At 37.8% G+C, this 22,651-nt stretch overlaps 1 protein-coding gene across 2 annotated transcripts in view; it reads left to right on the forward strand.

Moving 5' to 3' along the window:
• The first annotated feature begins 461 nt into the window (after positions 1 to 461).
• The window catches only part of LOC149299004 (ankyrin-3-like), a 138,309-nt gene continuing 116,119 nt past the window's right edge, over positions 462 to 22,651 (forward strand). For both annotated transcript variants that reach the window (XM_089486694.1, XM_089486695.1), the window contains exon 1: positions 462 to 575. In XM_089486694.1, coding sequence (XP_089342820.1) covers positions 462 to 575 — 114 coding nt within the window. The remainder of the gene's footprint in view (positions 576 to 22,651) is intronic.

The following is a 22,651-nucleotide window of genomic DNA, read 5'->3' on the forward strand; positions in this document are numbered from 1 at the left end:
TTGTACCTATTCACAATCTCATGTTTGAGCTGCCTGCTGCCAGTGTATTGGCAGGCAAATTGTAATTGTCTGTCTTAGCATGTGCTCCTCCACATGAGCATTTCTTTTCTGCATAGTGCAGCATTAGGACCATTCCCCCTTTCCAGGGATCACTTAGACACTTCCAGCTGGTGGCAGGGGATACAAGCATCACACAGCACTCTCTGCTTCACAGCCTCATCTCCTTGCACTGATGCATAGAAATGACTGGGAAGGATCCAGGTAGCAGAGGGGGGAAAGAAGACTTGTGAAGACAAGGATTTATATATATGGTTCTTCTGGCTGTCCTGAGCCTGCCTTCTTGGCTCCTTGTTCTGTCTCTCCCTGACTTGGACCATACAGTGAGAAGCTGGAGAAAGGGTGCTTAAGGATACTTCCCTTTTTCCAAAGGAACATTGTTTCATGGGATATTTAGCCTGATAATGGCTCACGCAGCATCCCAGTTAAAAAAGAACAGGGATCTGGACATTAATGCAGAGGAAGAAAGTAAAGAAAAAAGGAGACACAGAAAGAGATCTAGAGATCGAAAGAAAAAGGTACTCTTGTATTTGCAGCATGTGGGTATATATATAATTTATGGTTATATAATGTCAAATAGTCATTTTATATATATATATATGTGTATGTATGTATGGGATGTACCATAGTAATTCTATCGCATTGTATTTTTTATAGCATAGTGTGTTAGTAGATAAATGAAAACCAGATCTCACTATTATTGTCTGCTGCAGTGATGATGCAGAAGGTGTGTGTGTGCGCCTTACACTCATATATCGGTCATGTTTCAAAGAAAGATTACAACTTAAAAACATTTTATTGTTTCATTTAACCCACTGTGTGCCAGGCTAATCACTCGAAGGTTGTATTTTTTTCTGCTGACGTTCTTAATTAATATTTCCATACACTGGATTTTTTTTTTGTATTTTTAATCGTCGTTATTATTAATATATTTTAGATGGTGTGTTTCGACAGAGATGCCAAAAGAATCTTCCTATTTAGAATGTTATGCTAATATGATAGCTAGTAAAAAAAAAAAACATTTTATATGGGTGTAAATGTTAAATAAAAAATTCTAATGGTAGCAAATGGTAATAGATGATACTTTAGATGTTGCATTTATATATGTAATGTCATTTTTTTTTTTAAATTCATGCAGTGTTTAGTAGCAGCTAAGGACAAAGGCGAATTTAAACCCATGAATCTGTAAGAACCAGAACAGCCTTAAAGATAAGGCCCTGCATTCGATTGACTCTCATCTTAACGGAATTGATAAATCTGGAGCGAAAGGCAATCTTCTAAATACATCAGCCCAAAACCATCAGCTGTAGGGGTTTCTTTTTATGATCCTTTGTCATATTCCCTAAAGGATAGATAAGCTTAATTTACTGGAAGCATTGGTGCATGAGTCCCTCCAATGACATGTAAATTTGCTGCATTGAACGTATATCCTCCGGTTGGGTCTCAAGAAGGTATCAAGCTGCTTAGCACACTTTTATGTGCATTGTCACTTAAAATAAGAGAAAGCCACCTAGAAAGAGAATTGCCCATTGTTGTCATGAAGCGAGGAAAGGGCTGTAGGCACTGCCTCCCGGTTTTTATTGGCCTGCCGAAGCACAATGCCTAGTATGTCCTAGTGTATCCCAGCCTTGCATCTAAACATACACTGTACACCTGCTTACATTGCTTACCGCGATTGGTTAAGTTTTTGTTAGCGATTTCGTCTCTTCCGCATTTTACTAGGATTACAGGCCATGGAAGCCGGGCTGACCTAATGCAAACATGTGATCTTGTAGCTAAGGATGTCAGGGTCACCGTTTCTGCTTCCTGATTTTGTTCTCTGTATACATCATGAACGTCATTAACATAAAGCGACCGGCAGAAAGCGGCAGGTGTGGGTCATAGGAGATAACATTGCTGGGAAAACACTGATATTGTGTGTAACAGTCAGAAGGACATGTTAAGACTAAGAGAAGTCTGTGTGTGTATATGCATGTAAATCACCTCTACACACAATTCTGTACATGTATGTAGCAGCACACACACACAGCTGTGTGTTTATAACACATGAGATGCCAATTCTTTTAGCAGCTGGAAGTATTGGACAGCTCCTTCCTTAGAAATGTAGAATTTGACAGCATCTAATCTGCCTGATGTAAAGACTCAGACCATAATCAGCCCTTGGTCTTGTATTCTGGATAGCTTTACGCCCATCCCATGCATGTTTGAATTCCCATCTTCCAGGCCAAATTGAGAGGTAGTTATCGTTCATTGTTTACATGGGACTATGTGAGTTCGGTCTACTTAACCAAATGACTGTGTTAATGTTTTTTTCCCCAAATATTAACGAAAAAGGCCCTTTATGCAGTAACTAGCGTTAAGCAAATGCTATATGAATTGGGAAGACTTGGAAATCACCATAAAGCCACTCCTCTTCAGTATGGAATAGGAGATCGGGGCAATGTGACGCCTTTGTCTTCCGAGCTGGCCGGTTTTCTGTGTATAGTCACAAGAGCCGAAGACCAGAACAATGCAAAGTAAACATGCATTTTATGACGTCCTTCCAACAGACAATAAACTTATTGACTTGCATAAAAGAGCAGTCATTTCTATGTGGGAGGGAGTAGATGGTAATCCATATTACTAATATTCTGGGTACAAATGCCAGCACTGATTTATACAGCTAATGTTCCCACCAAAAATGCTGTCATTGTTTAGTTTAAGCCGTTAAAGTCTACGGCTGCCATGCAAAATAATATAACTATTTGTAAATTAGTTTGTACTCAAATGAGAATTCCGAGAATTTGGATCTTAAGAGCTTGCAAACTAATAATTGTCAGCACTTATAGGGTCTTAGCAAGACCACTGCAGCACTTGTTATGTAACAAGCATACAGATTGTATGAGGTACGAGAATCCATTTAACTTACACGCGTGACTGCACAAGACAGTGGGTGAGGTTTGCTTTAGTGTGCAGTCAGCGTGTTAGCTGCCCTGCAGTAAATTGAATATGCCATCTGACCACTGGTAGCCTATCTGGCCCTAAACCCTTTCTCAAGGGCCTCTTCACCGTAGAGCTCCTTGATTATGCCTTCAAGTCTACACTAGTCCACAAGGGCCATTATCTTTCTGTACAGTGAATCCTCTAATATCATACTGCACCACCAATCTATATGTAACATGTACTATAAAACATGGCATTTTTATCTATAGACAGTCTGAGTGGCAATTCAAGATATCGATATGTTTTTGCAACTGTTAGCTGCATTTCTTGCCTAAAAATAACTAGTTTGGCTATTTTAAAGCTTTGATTGTCTTGTAAGTATTAAAACAGGTTTTGTTGATAATACCGTACTGAAGAAGCCTTGAAGATTCAGTGGCCCGTGTTAGATAATCACGTGGGCAATGCCGTTTAAATGACTGCGGACCACATGCTGCAAGTCAATCAGTAGGAGTGGCAGCCTAGGACCATGTTTAGTGATTCATTACCCTGAAGACAAAGGGTTTCTAGTAGAAATCGCCTCAACTGTGATACATCTGTCAGCATCAGCAGAAGAAAAGTTAGTGTTACTATAGGGTTTTCTGCAGAGGGTTCCCAAAAAACAGAGGGTTAACCTCATCGTGGCCGGAGCAAAGTCTATGATTTGCTGCATACCATTCTGGACATATTAGGCATGTTGTATCCTTACAACCCATGTTGACCTGTTTGTTTTTTATTTTTCTTACTCTACCTTGTACAGTTCCTAAAGCCCAACTATTATCATTACAATTTTTGGATATAAAATAATAATTCAAATAGCTGATGTTGTAGGAACACTCAAAAGCATTTATATGTTGAAGCATTGTGTGAGATCAAATCGGAAAAAATATAGCGGATTATGGCCTTTTAAGGACCAATCATGATGACCTTTGCAGTAGATTAACGTGTCAATGAACTGTGTAAAAATGGCATGACTAGAGAAGACAAGTTTTGTACAACGCGCCCCCCCCCAAGCAGTCCTCTCCTGCTGTCTCAGTCCCTCCTCAACCACCAAATAGTGTAAGCTTGCAAGAGCAGGGCCCTCTTCTCCTTCTGTGCTTTAACATATGTTAATGATGATATTTTAAATGTTCTGTTAATTATTTTCACTGTACCCTATTGTAACAGCTGGCGCTATATAAATAAATATAATGCAATATGCAACGTACAACTGCAACCTTGCCTGAAAGGTAGATGACTTTTCAGTAGCGGTGCCCTGTCCGGGGTATCTATCCCAGGTGATCTGGTAGCGGAGCAGGAGATTTGTAACTATGTTGACCAATCTGCCTTCTCATGATCTGTGGTGTTTCAGCGTGTTCAGAGAGATCTAGTGTCATGTTGTGTCTCTCTGTACACATGCCTTGGTACCGCATGTAACCATGATATGATCTCTTCCAGGTCCTTGGGAGATCAGACAGAACTTAAATAGATACAGGTGGCAAACTGTGAGAATGTTATGTGGATGTTAATGTAAGGGCAAGTGGTAGGAATGTTCTTTTTCAATTTCTAGAGCAATTTGCGCTGCAGCTGAATGTGCAGTGTAGCTGCCTAACCCATCTTTCCTTGAAGGTTTAACTAATGTCTGCAGTACTTAAAAAAAAATAAAAAATCTTGTGTACTGCGCTGGCAGGAGATTTTCACGTGAACACATCCCCTGGAAGCCAAATAGTTGGGGGTAAATGCACATGGGAGGATTCTGTAGAACCCCCTCCATTCATTTGCAAGAGGGGCACCACAAAAATGTAAAGGGGTCCCTCACCTATAATGTGACCCTTTAATTGTAATGCTACTTTGACATAGGGAGCGTGGTGTGTTCTGCTATTAGTGTTGCATTCATTCACTAGTGCACCCAATTAAAATGTTCCCGGGGATCGTGGGGCTCAGCTGCTGCTCCTCTGTAGAGTATACACGAGGGTCAAATGGGATTAACCTCCGGCTGACAATGTACTGAACTGGAAATTTGTATTTTAGGTAGGTGGGCTTTTTGTCGTTGAAGCAGATAGGAGAACATGCTCGTAAGAAAAATGCAATCCCATTTTATGGGATAACCCTTTATATTATTAAACATGCCTTGGAGATATACATTGTAAAACATGTTATAAAAGTTGTTTTTTTTAGTTTAAGCCAAAACATATCTGTATTCTTTTCAAGAAAAAGCAGCCTCCTGGCATACTTTTATTTTTAAATGAAATGTAAAACATTTCAGTGAAATTGTTTTCCTCTCAAGTAATTATTTTTTTTCGTGTAATTACCGTATTTCATTCATTCCATGTTATCATCAGCATAGAGATGAATGTCTCTACAGTTATTGATCTCATGAGGTCCCATCTGGTCAAACAACCTTAACTCTTATCACAGTCTGTTATCAGTTGATTGTGTTGTATATTTTTTCTCACGTTGGTTCTTGTGATGCTCAGAAGCTCAGTTTTGATTTCATTGGATTGACCGGAGCTGGGGATTTAGAACATCGCAGCATATATTTATTTCTGTGTATATATACCGGTATGTGTGTGCGTGTTATCTAGTGCTATCTTTGGAATTAGCATAACCTATTTGGTTTATTCATTTTAAATAAATCATGTTGGATGTCTTTTTCGGTATTGATTTGGGTTCATGAATACTTTTTTATGTGTATGATTCATACTAGATGGTCACTCCAGAGGGATGCCCTGTGCTTCCAATACAAATACATATTAAATTACCTTGTAAGTCCTTTAATATGCATTGTTTATCTGTAAGTAATTTAGAAAAAAAAACACACTTACATTTTTAAAGCTCTGCATCACCCCACCACAATCTATGTTTGCACCAGTTTTAAATGCTTGCAGCAGCCCATCGCTGCCAGGAGAGCACTCTCAAGCATCTCAAGCAGTCCTCTCCTGCTCTCTCAGTTCCTCCTCAACCACAAAATAAATTGTAGACTTGCAAGAGCAGGGCCATCTTCTCCTTCTTTCTGCGCATGCATAGAGGTAATCTTCTTACACCCATTGGAATTATCATGCCAGTCAGTGCATGGCTGGCAGTGAGTATAGTGCGCATGCATACTGGTAAGCAGGAGATGCGTTCAAGTAAAGATAACAGTTACGTGAACACACATAAGACAATGGGTACAGAATTAGAGAAAGCCCTTGCTCTTGAGAGCTTACAGTCTATTAGCGGTGCTCAAAGACGATGGAATTGTGGGTCCAGTGTGTGGATGGAGAAGGTCACATTAGATTGTTAGAAGATAAATACATGGTATATAAAGAATGGAAAGAAAATACCACCACAGGCAAAACACACTTTGAATTTGACTTCATACAGTGGAGTATCTTTGAAGTCAACTTCAAAGAAGATATACAGTATGTATATCTTAACAGTCTCACATTGATTTTGACAAGCAGGCACATTTTGCATTAGAAATGACTGGTTTCGAACTTGATCAAATGTTACAAAGGTTTTTGTTATAGAAAATGCATTATTAGCGAACAGTGGTGTAAATTGTATGCATAAATGGTTATGAATACAATAATTAGTTTCATTTATGGATCAACTCAAAAAAATAACATTCAGGTGGCTTTTTGACACTCAACAGTTGCATTGCCATGAAAAACAAAAAACAATTATAGAGAAAAAAAAAGACAAATAATACGTAATGCACACAAAGCAAAAAACAAAAGCTAAATTCAAGCACATCCTTAGGTAGCATCATTGAAAATATGGCTTTGCGTGTTCAAAGGACACATCTACATATTTGACAAGTGCACTTGTTTAGGAAGCACAGTCCCTCTATTCCATTTGTGCCCCTTTTTATCTAGGAGCCCCTTTGGTGAGCAATGTTCCATCTAATTTTTCTTAGTTGGCGTGCGCAGAAAATTTCTCTTGTGCAAAAAGTTTCACAGAGCAAAAATTTTGTGCGCACAATATCTGCGCCGCATAAAGTTTAAAAAAAATAAATATTTTTTTGTTTTTTGGGGAAAAACTGTTGTGCACACAATTTTTGGACGTGCGCTCACTAAAAAAGCTATGTGCGCGTGCACAAGAGCACAGCTTAGAGGGAACACTGTTGGTGAGTTATTTTTTTAAATCCCAGATAGGTTTCATAATATGTCTTAGTAAAGCCCAGCACCTTTGCGTCTCTTTTCAGCCTACAAAAAGATGTCCCCCTTTTGGCCGTTCAAAATGTCGGAGGAATGTTTTTGCATAGAAGGTATCTAATGTTGCTTACACTGTCCCTGATTAATAATGCAAGAGGGATATTCAAATTTGAGAGCGTTCCTAGAAATGTAGGACATTTGGCAGGCAGGCATTTTATATCCACAAAGTACAACATTGAAAGTATAATAAAACTTGATTTACTTGGATTCAATAATTTGGCTGCCACACTTCTGGATAGATGCTCTCATTAGATTACTTATGGCAATGGACGGATCAGTCTACACCTATTTATAAGATACTTACTACCTACTTTTGTTTTATCATGCGGCTATAATAGTGATATATCTGGATATCACAAGTATTTTAAAATATATTAGATGTATATAATGAAAGCAAAGTACCTGAAAGGAGTCCCTTTTTAATGTTTGTGATGTCTCCTTTTTAATGTATGGGGGGTGGTTCTGCAGAATTCCCCCATATTCATGTGCCCCCCCTATTAGGTACACAGGTCTACAGAATACAAGTAAAATAGTATTTTGTACTTAGATGTGATTTGATTTCATTAAAGAAACAGTCCTTTTTAGCTAAACAAATATTAGCACTATTAAGCTTGAAGATATAGCTTTACCAATTATATATGAATTGGCGCAGAGGGAAATATTTCTTAATATTACTTAGGTACTAAGTATGGGATGAATAGCTGCTATTTTGCATGCTAAGTAGGCCTTGTTGGAGGTCTTTCTTGGGTTTTTTGTGTGCCTGAGGATATTGCATGAAAAGTAATATATATATAAAACCAAGTATCCAAAAGCAACAAATAACTGTGTATAGTGAAAGCTACACAAAATGTAACAAATGTACCTTTTCACGTCAGCGCTCATTCCATACAACCATGCAATGCTCTCCGCATCACAGTCCATTAGGTACTCGAAAAACATTGTCAGAAGATCGTAACATAGCTAATAGCCCCACCATTATGTTTTAAACTAGTTAAGTGCTCTATGTAATGCATAAGGATGCATAAGGCATCCTTTATTATTTTGCTTTATGGACATATATGCACATTAATTTATTAATGTGAATTTCAGTCATAATTGGTGTTCATTAAATAAGTATTATTTGTTCTGAGGAGTTCAGTCTGAAAAGAGCATATGTTTAATATGTCATGAGTGAATATTGAAAGGGAATTATTTAGGGAATGCAGTGCTCTCCAAGTATTTTGAATACACAAAACTGATCTTCAAGGAGAATCCATGAATATATTATAATACTTGGAATGTCTAAAGATGAATCAGTTTAGGGAAGGTTCCCTTTTTTGGCTTCCACGCGTACATCAAACTTCATTGTCAGGTTAAATATATCTCTTTGACCTTTGCAAGGTACCTTTTCAGGTAGCATAACTCTAAAACTCGGTAGAAGATAACTCCATGGACCGTGGTGGAGGCACGTTTCTCTGCTCATTCTGCTGTACCTTCAGGGATGAGCACTGCCATAACCCCATCCCTATCAGTACCATGTATGCAGTAAGAAGGGCGAGACTGAAGAACATCAGCGTAAATCATGCAGAATTATAGACAAATAGGCTAGTGTCCTTAGTATTACACATTAGATCTATTAGTGGCCCTTCAGTTGCAGCACCTCGCCTTTGCTTAAAGTAACATTAGTCTCAGACATTATCACTAGCGTTGTATTCAAGAAGCAGAGCATCCTTTTATTACTCTGTAGGGATTGCTCTACATTTTAATTTAGAAGGCCATCTTCAGGTACAAGCAAGGGAGGGACACAGTCACCCCATGAGATGTCTCCATGACAACAGTGTCCCATCAGGACCATTTCAAGTGGTGCAGAAGCAATCAATGGCTGTCTGGGAGATAAGGAGGAAATTGGGAGAAATGAAAGACAAATGACACTAAGGGCAAGGATGGAATTGGGGATATGAAATACCTTTCACATTTGGCTTTGACCCACCCCTCTTCCTAAAAAAACCATTCTAAAGAACTAAGATGGTCTAAAGTTAATTTATCAAGAAATGAGAAGGTTTACCACTGTAGAATTTAATTAATCTATCAGTTACTGCAATGTAAATGATTGTTTTCGTTTAAGTTTCTGGTCTTGAATATAATTGGTAGAGGCTGTACATACTAACGTGACATATGATTTAGAACACAGCAAGCTCCACCAGAAACATTCATACTACCAGCCACTTAATAATGGCTAAGGTGTCATTGGTATATATTTATGAAACGTAAGCTCTAATTTACTTGTATGAACCTGCAGAAAAGTTACAAGCATAACTATAATTTAGTTGGCTTAACAATGTTAAACAACAGACTGAAGCATAAAGACTACTTCTTACTACTCGTATTTTACACAGTACTAGAGACCGTATCTCCAGAAGGACATAGATACTTTGGAGAAAGTTCAGAGAAGGGCTACTAAACTGGTTCATGGATTACAGGATAAAACTTACTAGGAAAGGTTTAAGGATCTTAACAAATATAGCCTGGAAGAAAGACGTGACAGGGTGGATATGATAGGAACGTTTAAATACATAAAGGGAATCAATACAAAAAAGGAAGAGACTTTATTTAAAAGAAGAAAAACTACCACAACAAGAGGACATACTCTTAGAGGGGCAAAGGGTAGCAAAAAATATAACCTCACTGAGAGGGTAGTAGATGCATGGAATAATACTCCAGCTGAGGTGCTAGTACAGTGGGGAGGGGGTTTAAGCATGCGTGGGATAGACACAAGGCTATACTAGATATAGGATAAGTCCAGGGACTAAGGAAAGTATTCAGAAATTGGGCAGACTGGATGGGCCGAATGGTTCTTATCTGCCGACACATTCTGTGTTTCTATGTTTCGTTCATTCCGAGTGTTATTGTGTGGTGTGGCTATGGGGTAAAGGCTTTTAATTGAAAAAAACCCTTTGTTTGCATTAAGACAAAATGTGTATTATATATGGCCAAAGGCTGTGGAGGTCAGTGTGAAGTGCTGTTCATTCACTGTATGAAGGGGTGGACACGGCTGGACGTGTTTTGTGTTCGGGACTTCTTCAGAGCTGTATGTTTCACATGTTCTGGTGCAGCCCTTTTTTTTCTGCATCTGCAGTGCATTAGCCGGTTACATAAACACAACCTCACTGTCTTCATCTGCAGTACTCACGCCTGGCGAGTTGCCATACTAGAAGCACACAGAGATCTGTTTCATTTTTTATTAAATGCAGGTTTAAAATTGTAATATATGGTTGGTTACTGATAAAAAAAATACATCATTCACCGTGTTCAATGCATGTTTAACTTACTTAATGCTGACATGAGCTTGGAGTTTCCACTGCATTTTAGATGCAAAGTGGAGGGGTGGGTAAATATGTGTTAAAGTTATAGAGGCCATTTGCTTGTATGTGTCCCCAAGTATTGTTACACATTATTGTTATACCTAGGTTCAGTATTTAATCATATCCTGTATAAGAATATAACAATAAAGTGTAAATATCATGGCAGTTTTCTATTCTGGCTTAGGCTCATTAGCATACCTGTGAATTTCTAGGTTTGACTCACGGTCTACGAGTGGGACCCTGCTTTCCTGGGTTCCTGGGTCAGTTTCTTCTTTCTCCAGAATGGGGAGCAGCATTTGGTCATTCCCATTCCATCCCCACTTCAGCCTTTTACCTGCCCAATATCATCTCACTCCCCACCCCTCAATGAAGCCACACCAAGAAAAGGGTAGCGCTTTGGGTAGCCTAACCGCGGAAGTTCTTTAGTATTTAGGGACATTTTTACACCCTTAGTGGAGTGCAGCTCAATGGACCTGTTATGGAGATCAGAGATCTCCAGTGTAACCCACCCATTGATACAACAAGAGAGGTCTGTGTCTAGTCACACACACCACTGTAGCATCCCTCATACTTCGTGGCCTTCTGGGGCAGAACACTGGTGTATTACATCACTTCCTGGCACTTTGCACAACAAAGATATGCAATACAAAGAAGATGACCCACTCCAAAAATGAAGTTTGTGGGTATCTGAGAGGGTTGCAGGCTGTAGTATCAAAATTGTTAAACACTTATAGCTACAAGAGACACATTAAAAAGTGTTTACTATGATTACGTTTTCCATTCCTTCTCAATCCGATGTGGCTATACATCATTTATAAAGGTAGAACAAACTTCCAAAGTCATACTGGCATAACTGGGGTCAATGTAATTAACAGAATAGTGTAAGATAAACTTGATACTAGTAACATCTAGCATTAGGTGATTAGGACATCAGTGGATGAAGACCATGACACCTGACAAATATAGAATGTAATGAAATAATTTAAACACACTTTAGGGCCCAGTACAGTCTTTTCAGAACCACGTTCCAAAGTACAATGTAGCCGAGGGGGCTGCTTCTCCTAACAATAGAGAACCATCTCATTCCATGATGCCATCACTGAGCGAGTGGCCGTAGAGTGAGCAGGGAGGAGATCTTTTTCAGAGTCACAGAGCTACTGCTTCTCCCTTTAGACTACAGAGAAAGGAGTTACAAGCGAAAACGTCTTCAGAGGCTTGTAGAGAATTAAGGTCCTTGTTTTTCCATCTGGAGGAGAAGGCACTTCCTCAGCCCTTCTCAAGGTCAACTAACCAAGATTCTTATTGTTAGACCTACAAAGAGCTCATAATGACTACCTAGATTTAGAACACTAGGAAATATTTGTATCTTTTAAACTCTACTTTTAGAAAAGCAGCATTTTGTTCATGCATGGGATAATTTATAATTAAGGTTTTTAAAGCAGGTCTGTTAAATTTATGCTGATGAGTTCCATAGCGCCAAGCAGTTGGCACTAAAGATAATGTTATATTAATGTTTTTTTTAAATCTTTGTGTCTTCATTGTAATTGTTTTCGAAGATATACTTCTGGATTGTTCCCCAAACCTTCTTTTGTGAGGGTCCAATTAGGCTGAAAATCACTGAGCATGTACAGCAGATCCAGCTTGAAAGGCCACATGTACAATGTGCCTTGGGTTAGAAACCCAAGAGATGTTGTAATGAAATAAACCATGGATGAGAGCTATTCAGATGATGCTGTGAGCTAGAGAGTCACATGCCAACATGAAAAAAAAATGCCCCACTTTTTCAAGGAAAAATGCAAATTCATCAACAAATATGCATTAAGGTTAATAAAAAACAATGTTTACAAAAAGGTGCAGTGGAACAATATTTGCAAAGAATCATAGTGATGCATGTCCTTAGAATCACTGTCACATCCAATAATTCAGAGTCAGAAGGGCTGATTTTCTGAAACAAGAAATACAAGGTCACGCATTGTTGAGCCAAAATTTTTAATGTTAGTTTGTGCTAACAGTCACCTCCAATATGACTTTTCTTGTAGATTATTTGTATGAGAAACAATCTGCAAAGTCACTTGACCATCACTGCCCCCTTAAGTATGATTATTACCCATTGGGGTCTGAATCATCATTACTTTTGCTTCATCATCACTATTGCTTTATTTAGTTGTTTACAATTTACCCTTACTTAGATTAGCATAAATTCTATGTAAATTAAATATAAAAAAAACATATTCCCAATACTACTCATAATGAGAAAAGTATGTTCATTTTGCAAACCCACAATATTAATTTTGTATTTTTTCCAAATTCTGAAATGTATTAATGTATAAGAAGGACTTTACAATTGGCTGTGAAAAAAACTTTTTCACAACCAATGTTCTATTTTCCTCTTCTTTAGATTGTCTGCATTTAGTAAGCACTTTGGAGGCCTGTCTAGCCACAATATTTAATCCCTAGTCCTACTTTGAAAAATGTTCACATTTTAATCTAATCCAAAACTTCCGGACATTGTAATCAGTTTGCTTATAGAATATTTAAGAAATTTCAATTTGACCATTCAAATACTATGCATTTCAACACTGAGCTTAACCTCCTCCTCTGGCAGATGGTCCCCACGGCATCCTTCCAGTAGCACATGGGGAGTCGGGGACCTCGTCCAGAGAGTACTCTGCCCAATTCACACTTTGGCCGTGTGATCTGATCTGGACTTTGGCTGTGTTTGTTTTTTCATTCCCTCATTTTTACATAACTATGATTCAAGATCAGGCTTCAGCATATATTTATATGCCTATTCCTAGTTGAAGGGACATGCCTAAAACACAATATGACTTAGTGTTTGCACCCCAACTTAACCTGTCATTGCTGCATCTGTAGGAACAAGCGGCTTCCAACGTGCAAATACCCAGAGGCTGCACAGCACCTGATGACAGGGTTTGCATGGCTGCGGGGTGTATCATGTCCGACCTTCCTGTGCATTGTAAATTAGAGGCCTGTCTTTGGGAAGAGCTGGCATTTCAGAGCCAATTTGTAAAGGCAGCATTGGCTGTTGGGAGGGCCTTAGAGAGGGCCTTAGGCATTGGGAACTTAGGCAGCCCAATGCCTCCTTTTGCCCCATGTTAAAGACAGTGTCGGAATTAGCAGAACGGTGTCAGTTCATTCCCAACTGAGCTGCCCCTATGCATATTATTCAGGATTCCCCTAATTCCTCTACCCTATTATGTTGCTACTCCTCTTAAGTTGAAGCTGATTGGTTCTCATAACCGTGCTTTTAGTTTAGGACATGAAATTATCATGAAGGTTTTTCCTCAAATACACAGACTTGATTTAAAATCGGGTTGATAATAGCAAAATGTCATGCCTGTAAATTACTTTTGGGGAAAAAAAATGTGTCCTATCGAGAGGAAAGAATAAATGGAAATGGAAATACAAGCTTAACCTTAGACTACTCTTTGTGACAAGTTCATGTCAATGCTGTAGCAAACCCTGACAGCAAAATTATCGTCCGAAGCTTATAAGAGGAGATTGCGAAGTCAGCTGCTCGACCTAGAAGTAACTCATGAAACATGTGGAGAGATCCTTCACATTGCGTGTTTCTCCAGATGTGAATCATGTATTGCCAAGGGTTTTCCTCCCGGCAATCACTGTAACCCTGTTTTCTGCATGGAGGCATAGTACATTAGAAAACATCTTGCTGCAATCCCCCCGAGGTAGTAAAAGGTTTAATTAAGTATTTCCAAAAATCTATTAATTCTCGCAATTACATATCTGTTTACCCCTTTTTTCAAATTCAGCAGACAAATTTCTCTTGTCCTGCCCTGCTCCCTTCTGCGTCCCCTAACCCCATTTATTTCAGCAAGATTTTGATAGAGCCGAGCTCTGCCGAAGCCAAACCAGAACCTGCCCAGGTTTAACCTCTGGCAAACAAAGGGTTATCTTCAGCACTGGCTCATTGAGGTCTACGTGTATATGTCCTACAGGCCACGGGGGAAAAAAATCTCTTTAAAGGAGAAGTCTTCTCTACACCTGAGCTCAAGTCTAGAAATTTAAAAATAGTCTGTATTTTTCCATTGGGAGCACTTTAACTAAGTAACTGATTCCCTTATCTCCAGCCACATATACATGCTCAATAATATTGTGTAACATTCCAGAGATGGCTTACACATGAAATTGATGTATGTAAATATTTAATTGCCATTTATATAGTAAAATAACTTTCTAATTAAATAGTATACATCAGTGTTTATAGAAAAATATAGAAAATATATAAAAATGGATCTCTGCTGTCAAAGTTGCAGGCAAGTGCGTTTCGAGATTCGAGAATGGTATCACAAAGTAAAGTATTAAGGTAATATTTAAATATTTAAAGTAATAGAACCATTTTGGGATGTCGTTAATGTGCAAAAGAATTTTTTTTAATTTATTATGTTTTTTTATGCACCATTTTGCGCCATTTAGCCAACACTTTCGCTCGGATGCTTGGCATAGCCGCACAAAGTTGGTGTCATGCAAAATCTACGTTTCAAATTACAGTACATTTAGTGTTTCGCTTGTCAAAAAATGTAACAAAGCCATCATTATGGTAACTAACTAACAATGTTGTAATTAATAGTGCGATAAGCGCTGATGAAATGTTCTTAATCAGCAGTTATTACTGCGGGTGGCGCTACCAGAGGAAAAAGCCCGATGGTAGCTCGGGTGTTCTTAGAGCATCTTTGTGTTCTAGTAGTTGTTAAACATAAAATCATTTAATCTGAGCAGAGGGAACGTTGTTTAGTTTTCATGGCAACCAGACAAAGGCTCTGGCTCCTTCATCTGTGCATGATGTTTGTGGGGGATGGGAATGAAATGGGGCAAGCTGACAAAATTACAAAATTAATGTAAAATCTTTAAGTGCACAGGGGGATGTGAATCCGTTCTGTTCTCTCGGGGACTAAGAGACAGCATTAGCATAATATGTATTTTTGTTTCTGTGCAGAAAGATAGATGATTGAAAGATTTGGTGCAAACTCAATGTTATTCAGTACACAGGAAAATGCAATAGTACACTTTATTTTTTTTAACAGAATATAGTAAATATTTATGAATTTTATTACTAAGAGCAAAATATCTGATTAACATGTGAATTTTAGAAATGAACATTACCAAAGAAAAACTATTACTATGCCGGCAGGCAATGAAGCTAATTTAAATATGGAGTTCATTCACTCAGCTTTGTACATAAAAACATGTTTGATTTAGGTGCGGTAAAACATTCAACATTTTCTTTATAGAAATATCACTTCTTGGTTCATATGAAGGGTTAGTAATGCTTTACTATAAATAGATGTTATATAGAATAACTATAATACCTATGAAATGTGAATTGTCTTGCCTTTAATTGTTACAAGAAGCCGTGCAAGAAAACAGGCCATTTATCGCATTGACTTGATTATTTTTTTGAGTTCACATATGTGCTTCTGTTCAATGGGATTTTGGTATACCGCCAAATCAGGACACCTGTGTTGTGAGGTGAGGCAGGGAGTGGCAAGGCTAGTGGTGGCCATCTGCCTACCCTACCAAAGGAGCCACAGAACTCCATCCATTTTACAATTACCTCGGTTGGTCAAATCAGTTCACACCTGATCCCATATCTTTGTAATATTTCCTTAAAAAGTGGTTTTCTGGTTATTAGGTGAATGGTCTGTATAGCGGCATATTTGCCCCACCACCACCACCTTCCTTACTGCATCATATAATATCATATCAAATTACATCATATCCCAGTACTCCATGTCTTAAAAAGGCTTGCAGCGTCTTGTAAAGTATTGTATGGAGGCTCCTCATAGGGTAAATGGGCCAGTAGGAGAGATGAGAGATCTACCTTGTGAAAGGTCCAGCTAGCTGCCTGAGCAGCAGCTCATTGGAGGGGCAGCCATCTTAGACCTAGTTGGCTTTGGCTAGAATGTGTTGCTGGGTCGATACAAAAAGCCAAAAATGCTATACATATAAATGTATTCATGTACACCAGCCTGGGCAAATAGTCAATGGCTCAGTACCTGAAGCCACCTTTACTGCGGCAGTCCTTTGGTGTGCAGTCACTGGTCGAATACACATGGCTGCAAGTGTGTAAGAGCGAAGCGTCGGACCATGTGTATCCAGCAGCCGGCAGACAAGGACAGTTTTAATCCATAGACCAGCCCTTCCCAGTACAAAGATTCCAAAGATCAGACACCTCTGTATAAAACTTATAACCCTCTAATACTCAAACGAATAAGAAAAGATTCCATATTATTAAAGTGCTTTGGGCTTTTAAAATACCCGTGTATTGTTCTACAGCACAGGAGGATCAGTAATAGCAGCCCCAACTCCAATCTCAGTGGCATTTACAGCTGCACCTCTTTTTTTGCTGCCCACCCACCCACATGGAATTCATAATAATACTTGGGTTATAAAATATAAATTGAGATATACACAGTGCCCAGAAATATACTGTGGGTGTAGTTCTACCAGTTTGCATAATGTGATAATTTCAAATACAAAATGTGATTAACCAGTTCCAGTACGTTCATGGAAAAAAAGGGACACGTTTTCTCTCCAGCTTCTCTCTAACTGCTGCATTGCTTAACCGTTTCATTCCTGGGGGATCTGCATCGCCTTCACGTCACATGCCTGCATGGGACTTTCTAAAGTAGCAAAGAAAATTAGACTGGGTCCGTATAGCAGTTAGTTCAAGAGCAGGATCCTCTTCTCCTCCTTCTTCTTAACTTATTTTCACTGTCCTCTATAGTAACGATGCTACGGAATCTGCTGACAGTATATAAATAAATATGGCTATATCCATTTTTGTATTACAATGTAATACACAAATATTGCATTTACGATTAAGTTTAAAAGCTTTGACGTTTAAAGCACAAAAGTTATAGACTTTTGTACTGTAGACAGTAAGTTCACATCTCACCCTTTTAATGCATGGAATATAATTTGTCAAAATAATTGTTAGCTTCCGAGCAGGGCTCTCTCTACCTAATGTATGGGTTTGTCTTAGTCTGTCAATTCTAGTCTTGTCATACCCCTTAAATATATGTATTGTAAGAACCGCTGTGTAAAGTGTTGGCACTATACAAATGAAAGATAATAATAATAATAACAATAATAATAATAATAATACCCTTACGAAAAATTACTGCAGTTTTTTCTGCAGTAATACTGCAGTTTTTTGGACATGAAAAAACTGCAATACTGCACTTTTACTGCAGTATTACTGCACATTTACTGCAGTTTTACTGCATTTATACTTCACTGTACTGCAGTTATTTTTGTACCGAAGTACAAATGCAATAAAGCTGCAGTACATTGAAGTACAACTGTAGGTTTGCAATATAAAAAAAAAGTGCAGTAAATGTGCAGTAATACTGCAGTAAAAGTGCAGTATTGCAGTTTTTCATGTCCAAAAAACTGCAGTATTACTTCAGAAAAAACAGCAGTAATTTTTCGTAAGGGTAATAATATTAATAATAATACCAAGCCAGTAGTGAATCAGCGGCCTGAAATAAAAGACAGCAGAGGAAACATTTCAAAGTCTCTTTAATAAGCACCAGGCAGGAAGTGTGTGGAGCAATCTCCATGGCAACCAAAGTACTGTTCTGCAGAATGGTCCAAATTTAGCACTTTTCCTCAGAATTACTTCTAAATACGGCCTGTCGATCCCAAAGTCCCAACTGTTCATCACTTTTTCCTGTGGTGTATGCATATTTAAACAGTCATTTTTTTAAAAAAGTTGAAGCTGCCGAGTATTTGACCTACTAAAAAATTGTACTTCTATACTTACTCATAAAATTATTATGCGACTGTTCGCATGATGTGGGATAATCAGTGCATCATTAAAATCATCATTTTACTTGTGTTCCAATTTAAATGTTATGTAAAACCAGGATTTATTAGGGAAATCGGGGTAGCAAAAAGTAACGCCACAATTCCATAGTAACAATGCCCTATTTACATACAGAGCTTGTAAACAAATATTCTACTTAACACAACAGAATAATATCAAATTCCCAGCTAGACACACAAGAGGAATCTGGATTTCCAGATATACTGTATAGTGGCAATAACGATAGTAACTATAATTCTAGTTAACATTAAAAATAATAAAACTTTTTTTGTAAAGTCTATCAATATATCCAGTCCCCCTTAATATTATGTACTTGTAATACACAATTTTCACTTATGGAATATCTAAGTAAATATATGACACTAGCTTTAACATTTGTTAAAATAGTATACAACACTTAGTTGCATCTTCTACCAACCACCACATTTAAACCTTGAAAGTAACTTATTTTTTTAACACATTTGTCATATTGAAGGGTCTGAAATATGCAGATTGGACAAAAAAACTGTATCAATTTAGTTAGAATCCCTTTCATAACAAGTGTTTTTGGTACCCCAGATACCGTAACCTTTGCCATTTGTACCATGTTGGTTTAAATTACCCACACATCATTTTAAGGACAAGTAGGGCTTTCTTTTGAAATCATAGAAACACACAAAACATAATAATTATGAGTGCTAGTATTCAAAAATCCTATACTAAAATGAAAAAAGCAAACCCTTTTTTGTAATTTTGCTTAGAATTACATGAATAATACACATACATAGACTTTTTTAATGTCCTTGAGGGCCACATCCATCCTTTACATATTAACGTATATTGTGCTAGTTTTTAATACTACTGGCTTAAAGGGTTTGGGGATAATAAAGGTTTTTTTTTAAAATGTTTTTTAACTTGTAGGGCAATAAGATGTTAGGGCACTAACAAAAAAAAAATATTATTCCCCCCCCCCCATCTCTAGCTTTATTATATCTTATGGATGGCATTGGTATTGGCATTGGTATCATGGTATCACTGAGCTCTGTATATAGTTTGTTTTTCTTTTTTTCCCCTTTATTCTTCATTTAAAAATGCACCAGGAGGAGGAGTAATCAGAAATCTCAGTAATGTGCTGACGGACCTCACAGGGCCTCTCCTCCAAAGACATCTACTGGTAGGGAATGTCTGATTACACAATCGGCCATTTTTGTCATAACGTTGTACAAGTGCTTGCGCTGAGCACTGTTATACACAATCTGTCTGTAGGAAGTCAGTGATGCTGAGTCCAGGCTGTCATTAGAGATGTCACTGAGAAAAAGGTTAGATGTACTGGTACATCACCTAAGCAAACTGATTAATACTCATACTGTATATTCTACCGCTGCTGCTGAAAAGCTGTTCCACCTATCTACAACCCTTTCAGTAAGGTTAAAAATATTGATTTGATTTGTACCCTTTAGAACATCAGCAACTATTGTTTGTACATATTCATAATTTATTTTGATGTTCCAATACCAAGTTACGGGAGGAATTTTATTAGTTTGCTTCATTTTTACCATGTCCACAGTAAAGCATGTGATAGCAGTCATATGGATGATTCTATATTTGGCAGATACAAATGTACCGGATGTACTTGCAATCATAGAAATTGGGGTAGAAGTATGGTAGGAAAGTGAGTGCTATGACATCTAATACTCATGCAGAATTATGCCCAATGTCCAGTTCAGCAGGAGGAAAGTGTTAACGGGAGCCATTCAGGAACCAATTTCGCCTGGCTCCTCATATGTTATTGGGTCTTCCCATGTACCACAATGTCTGATTCATCTTGATATCTTGATAACCCATTTTACCAGTCTCTTAAGGTTATCAACAGCTAAATAGGGCTGTGGTTTCATAAAGCATTATTTTGAGATTTAAACAAATTAAGTCCATTTGTCCATACCTCTGTTTAATATGTTCCAGGTTTTAACGCATGTTTCATTTGTATTGCTTTTCTTTACACCATTGTTACATTTTAGCCATGTATTTCTTTTTATGTATGCAGCTGGATACCAACTCAAACAGTCTCAGTCTAAATAAACCTAAAATGATTTAGAAAGAAAAAAGTCGGCTTATATTGTGTGTATGCAGAAATTCCTGTTTCTTTTATAATTCATAGAAACCAAGAATAATTGAGAAGCACATATAAAGAAAAAAAAGATCCAGAAATGGAAAGGATTCTGCCTGCCTTTGCACACTGCTCTTTTTAAAAAAAAAAATGTAATCGTTCTTTCACAGTTCAGTGCTTTTGGTGATACAATCACAGCTAATACTCTCATAAAACATTGATTCACATGATGAGCTAAATTAAAGGGAACCCAGGAAAAACAACTGCAGCAGCAAATAGCGAGCCAAAAAAATGGCAAAACACTTATTTTCTCTGTCGGTTAGAAATGTCCTTTTTTAATTGCAGCCCGCATTAAAAACATATTTATATACTGGTATTTAAAAAAAAAAAGCTACATTTCCTAGTATTTTGAATTTTCATCAAAACTCCTGTTCTCAATATTTGATATAAAAATGTGATGATAAAACATTCTAGAAAACGGTATAAATTTGCCCATTGATATACTGCAAATGCTAAAATAAATCACTATATAAATAATGTTTATATATTTAAATTAATTACACCCTTATTAAATCAGAGAGACGTAGGCACTCAAGTGCTGGTGTACTGGCAGTCAGGTTTGTGTATATATATATAATGCTGTAGAATTAAAAAATATTTATTTTTCTGGATTCTGTGATTATTAAGATTTTGCGAGAAAATACAAACATTGGAGAGATTTGTAGGTATTTATATATGTCCTTTATTTTAACATTGTTTCTGTGTGTCTGAAGGCAGATTGTACCCTTTTGTGAAAATAAGCTGTGGCTCCTTTGTGCTGACTGTATAGTGCTGTCACGCCAGATTGATAGCCCAATCTGCCTGTTATTACGCATATGATAATAGTATAGTCATTTTATCTGGAAAAGGCAGCAGGAAGCAGACTAAGCCGATAAAAGGCTAGTGTCAGCCTGCATCTGCGCATCCGACATGAAAATATTGATAGTATTTAAGCTACGTGTGATGGGACTGGACAGAAAACAAAATTCTTGAACCAAAAAAAAAAAGTGTTTGGGTGGAATAGGTGACCATCCCAGTGTGATGAAGTAAGTCATACGTTACAAGGTTTCCTATCTCCATCTGCAGTTCAGCTGTTCTGCTAATACAGCATTTGACATTAGCATTAGTTGCTATGGAAATAACAAAATGAGTGGTATAGTTGGAATCTAGAACCATGTAGCTGTCAAACTGAAACCACAACAAAAGCAAACCTTTTTATATGGTACAGAAAGCATCCGTCTTACATGGTTGTTGCTCATAGGGTGGTAAAATATATGAATTTTGTTTGAAATAGGTAATATATCATAAGTATGTATATAAATAAACATGATAGTAAACATGCGTGCATGTCCTTATATGCCACTTAAATGGACAATTTGTTAACCCACAAAAACAGTACATAATCCAAACCAAAACTGTTTAGTCAGCTGGGGCAATAGGGTCCAAGAAACAAACTTCTTGTATAAATGATAAATCAAGCCGAGGTCAGGAATCAAACAATCAAAACAGTAGAGAGGGATGGGTCATAGGCAGGTAAGGCATAGGTGGGCTAATATACCCCCTCTTTTGCAGCAGGGCATGGCATCATCAGATAAAGATCATGATATGGAGCGTTGGCAGTTGATGCTGTCAGTACACAGACAGGCAGGGCCATTTTAGACCAAGTGGCACCTCAGTGCCGTGTCAGTGTCTTTAAACAATAGAAACACACTCCCTTCCCTTTCTCATTACCCTTTCCATTTTTCTTGATCTCTCTATTTTTCCTCCTTAAATCTTCTATTTTTTTCCATTCATATCGTTATCCTTTCTCAATATCTATCACTTTCTCGTGAGCTATCCTATTTAGCATCATCTCTCTTCTTTATCTGTATCTCTCCTCCTCATTGACCCCCTTGGTCCCCATCAATTACCTTTCTTTTTTCCTTCTCAATCCTGCAGTGGAAGCGCAAGGTCAGTTTCTTCAGACCTCTGCTTCAGTGCTCCCTCACATTGCATGCTGCTGCAGAGCTGAGCACAGGTTATGACGTAATATCCTGGTGCTTAGCATCAATCATCCTCACAAAATGTTAGTGAGCACTGGAGCAGAGGTTCCAAGGAACAAACCTTGCACTCCCTACATTTTGGG

Source organism: Sceloporus occidentalis, unplaced genomic scaffold (assembly GCF_023333645.1).
Source record: "Sceloporus occidentalis isolate IW3139 unplaced genomic scaffold, rSceOcc1.0.p SCAF_30, whole genome shotgun sequence".
NCBI lineage: Eukaryota > Metazoa > Chordata > Lepidosauria > Squamata > Phrynosomatidae > Sceloporus > Sceloporus occidentalis.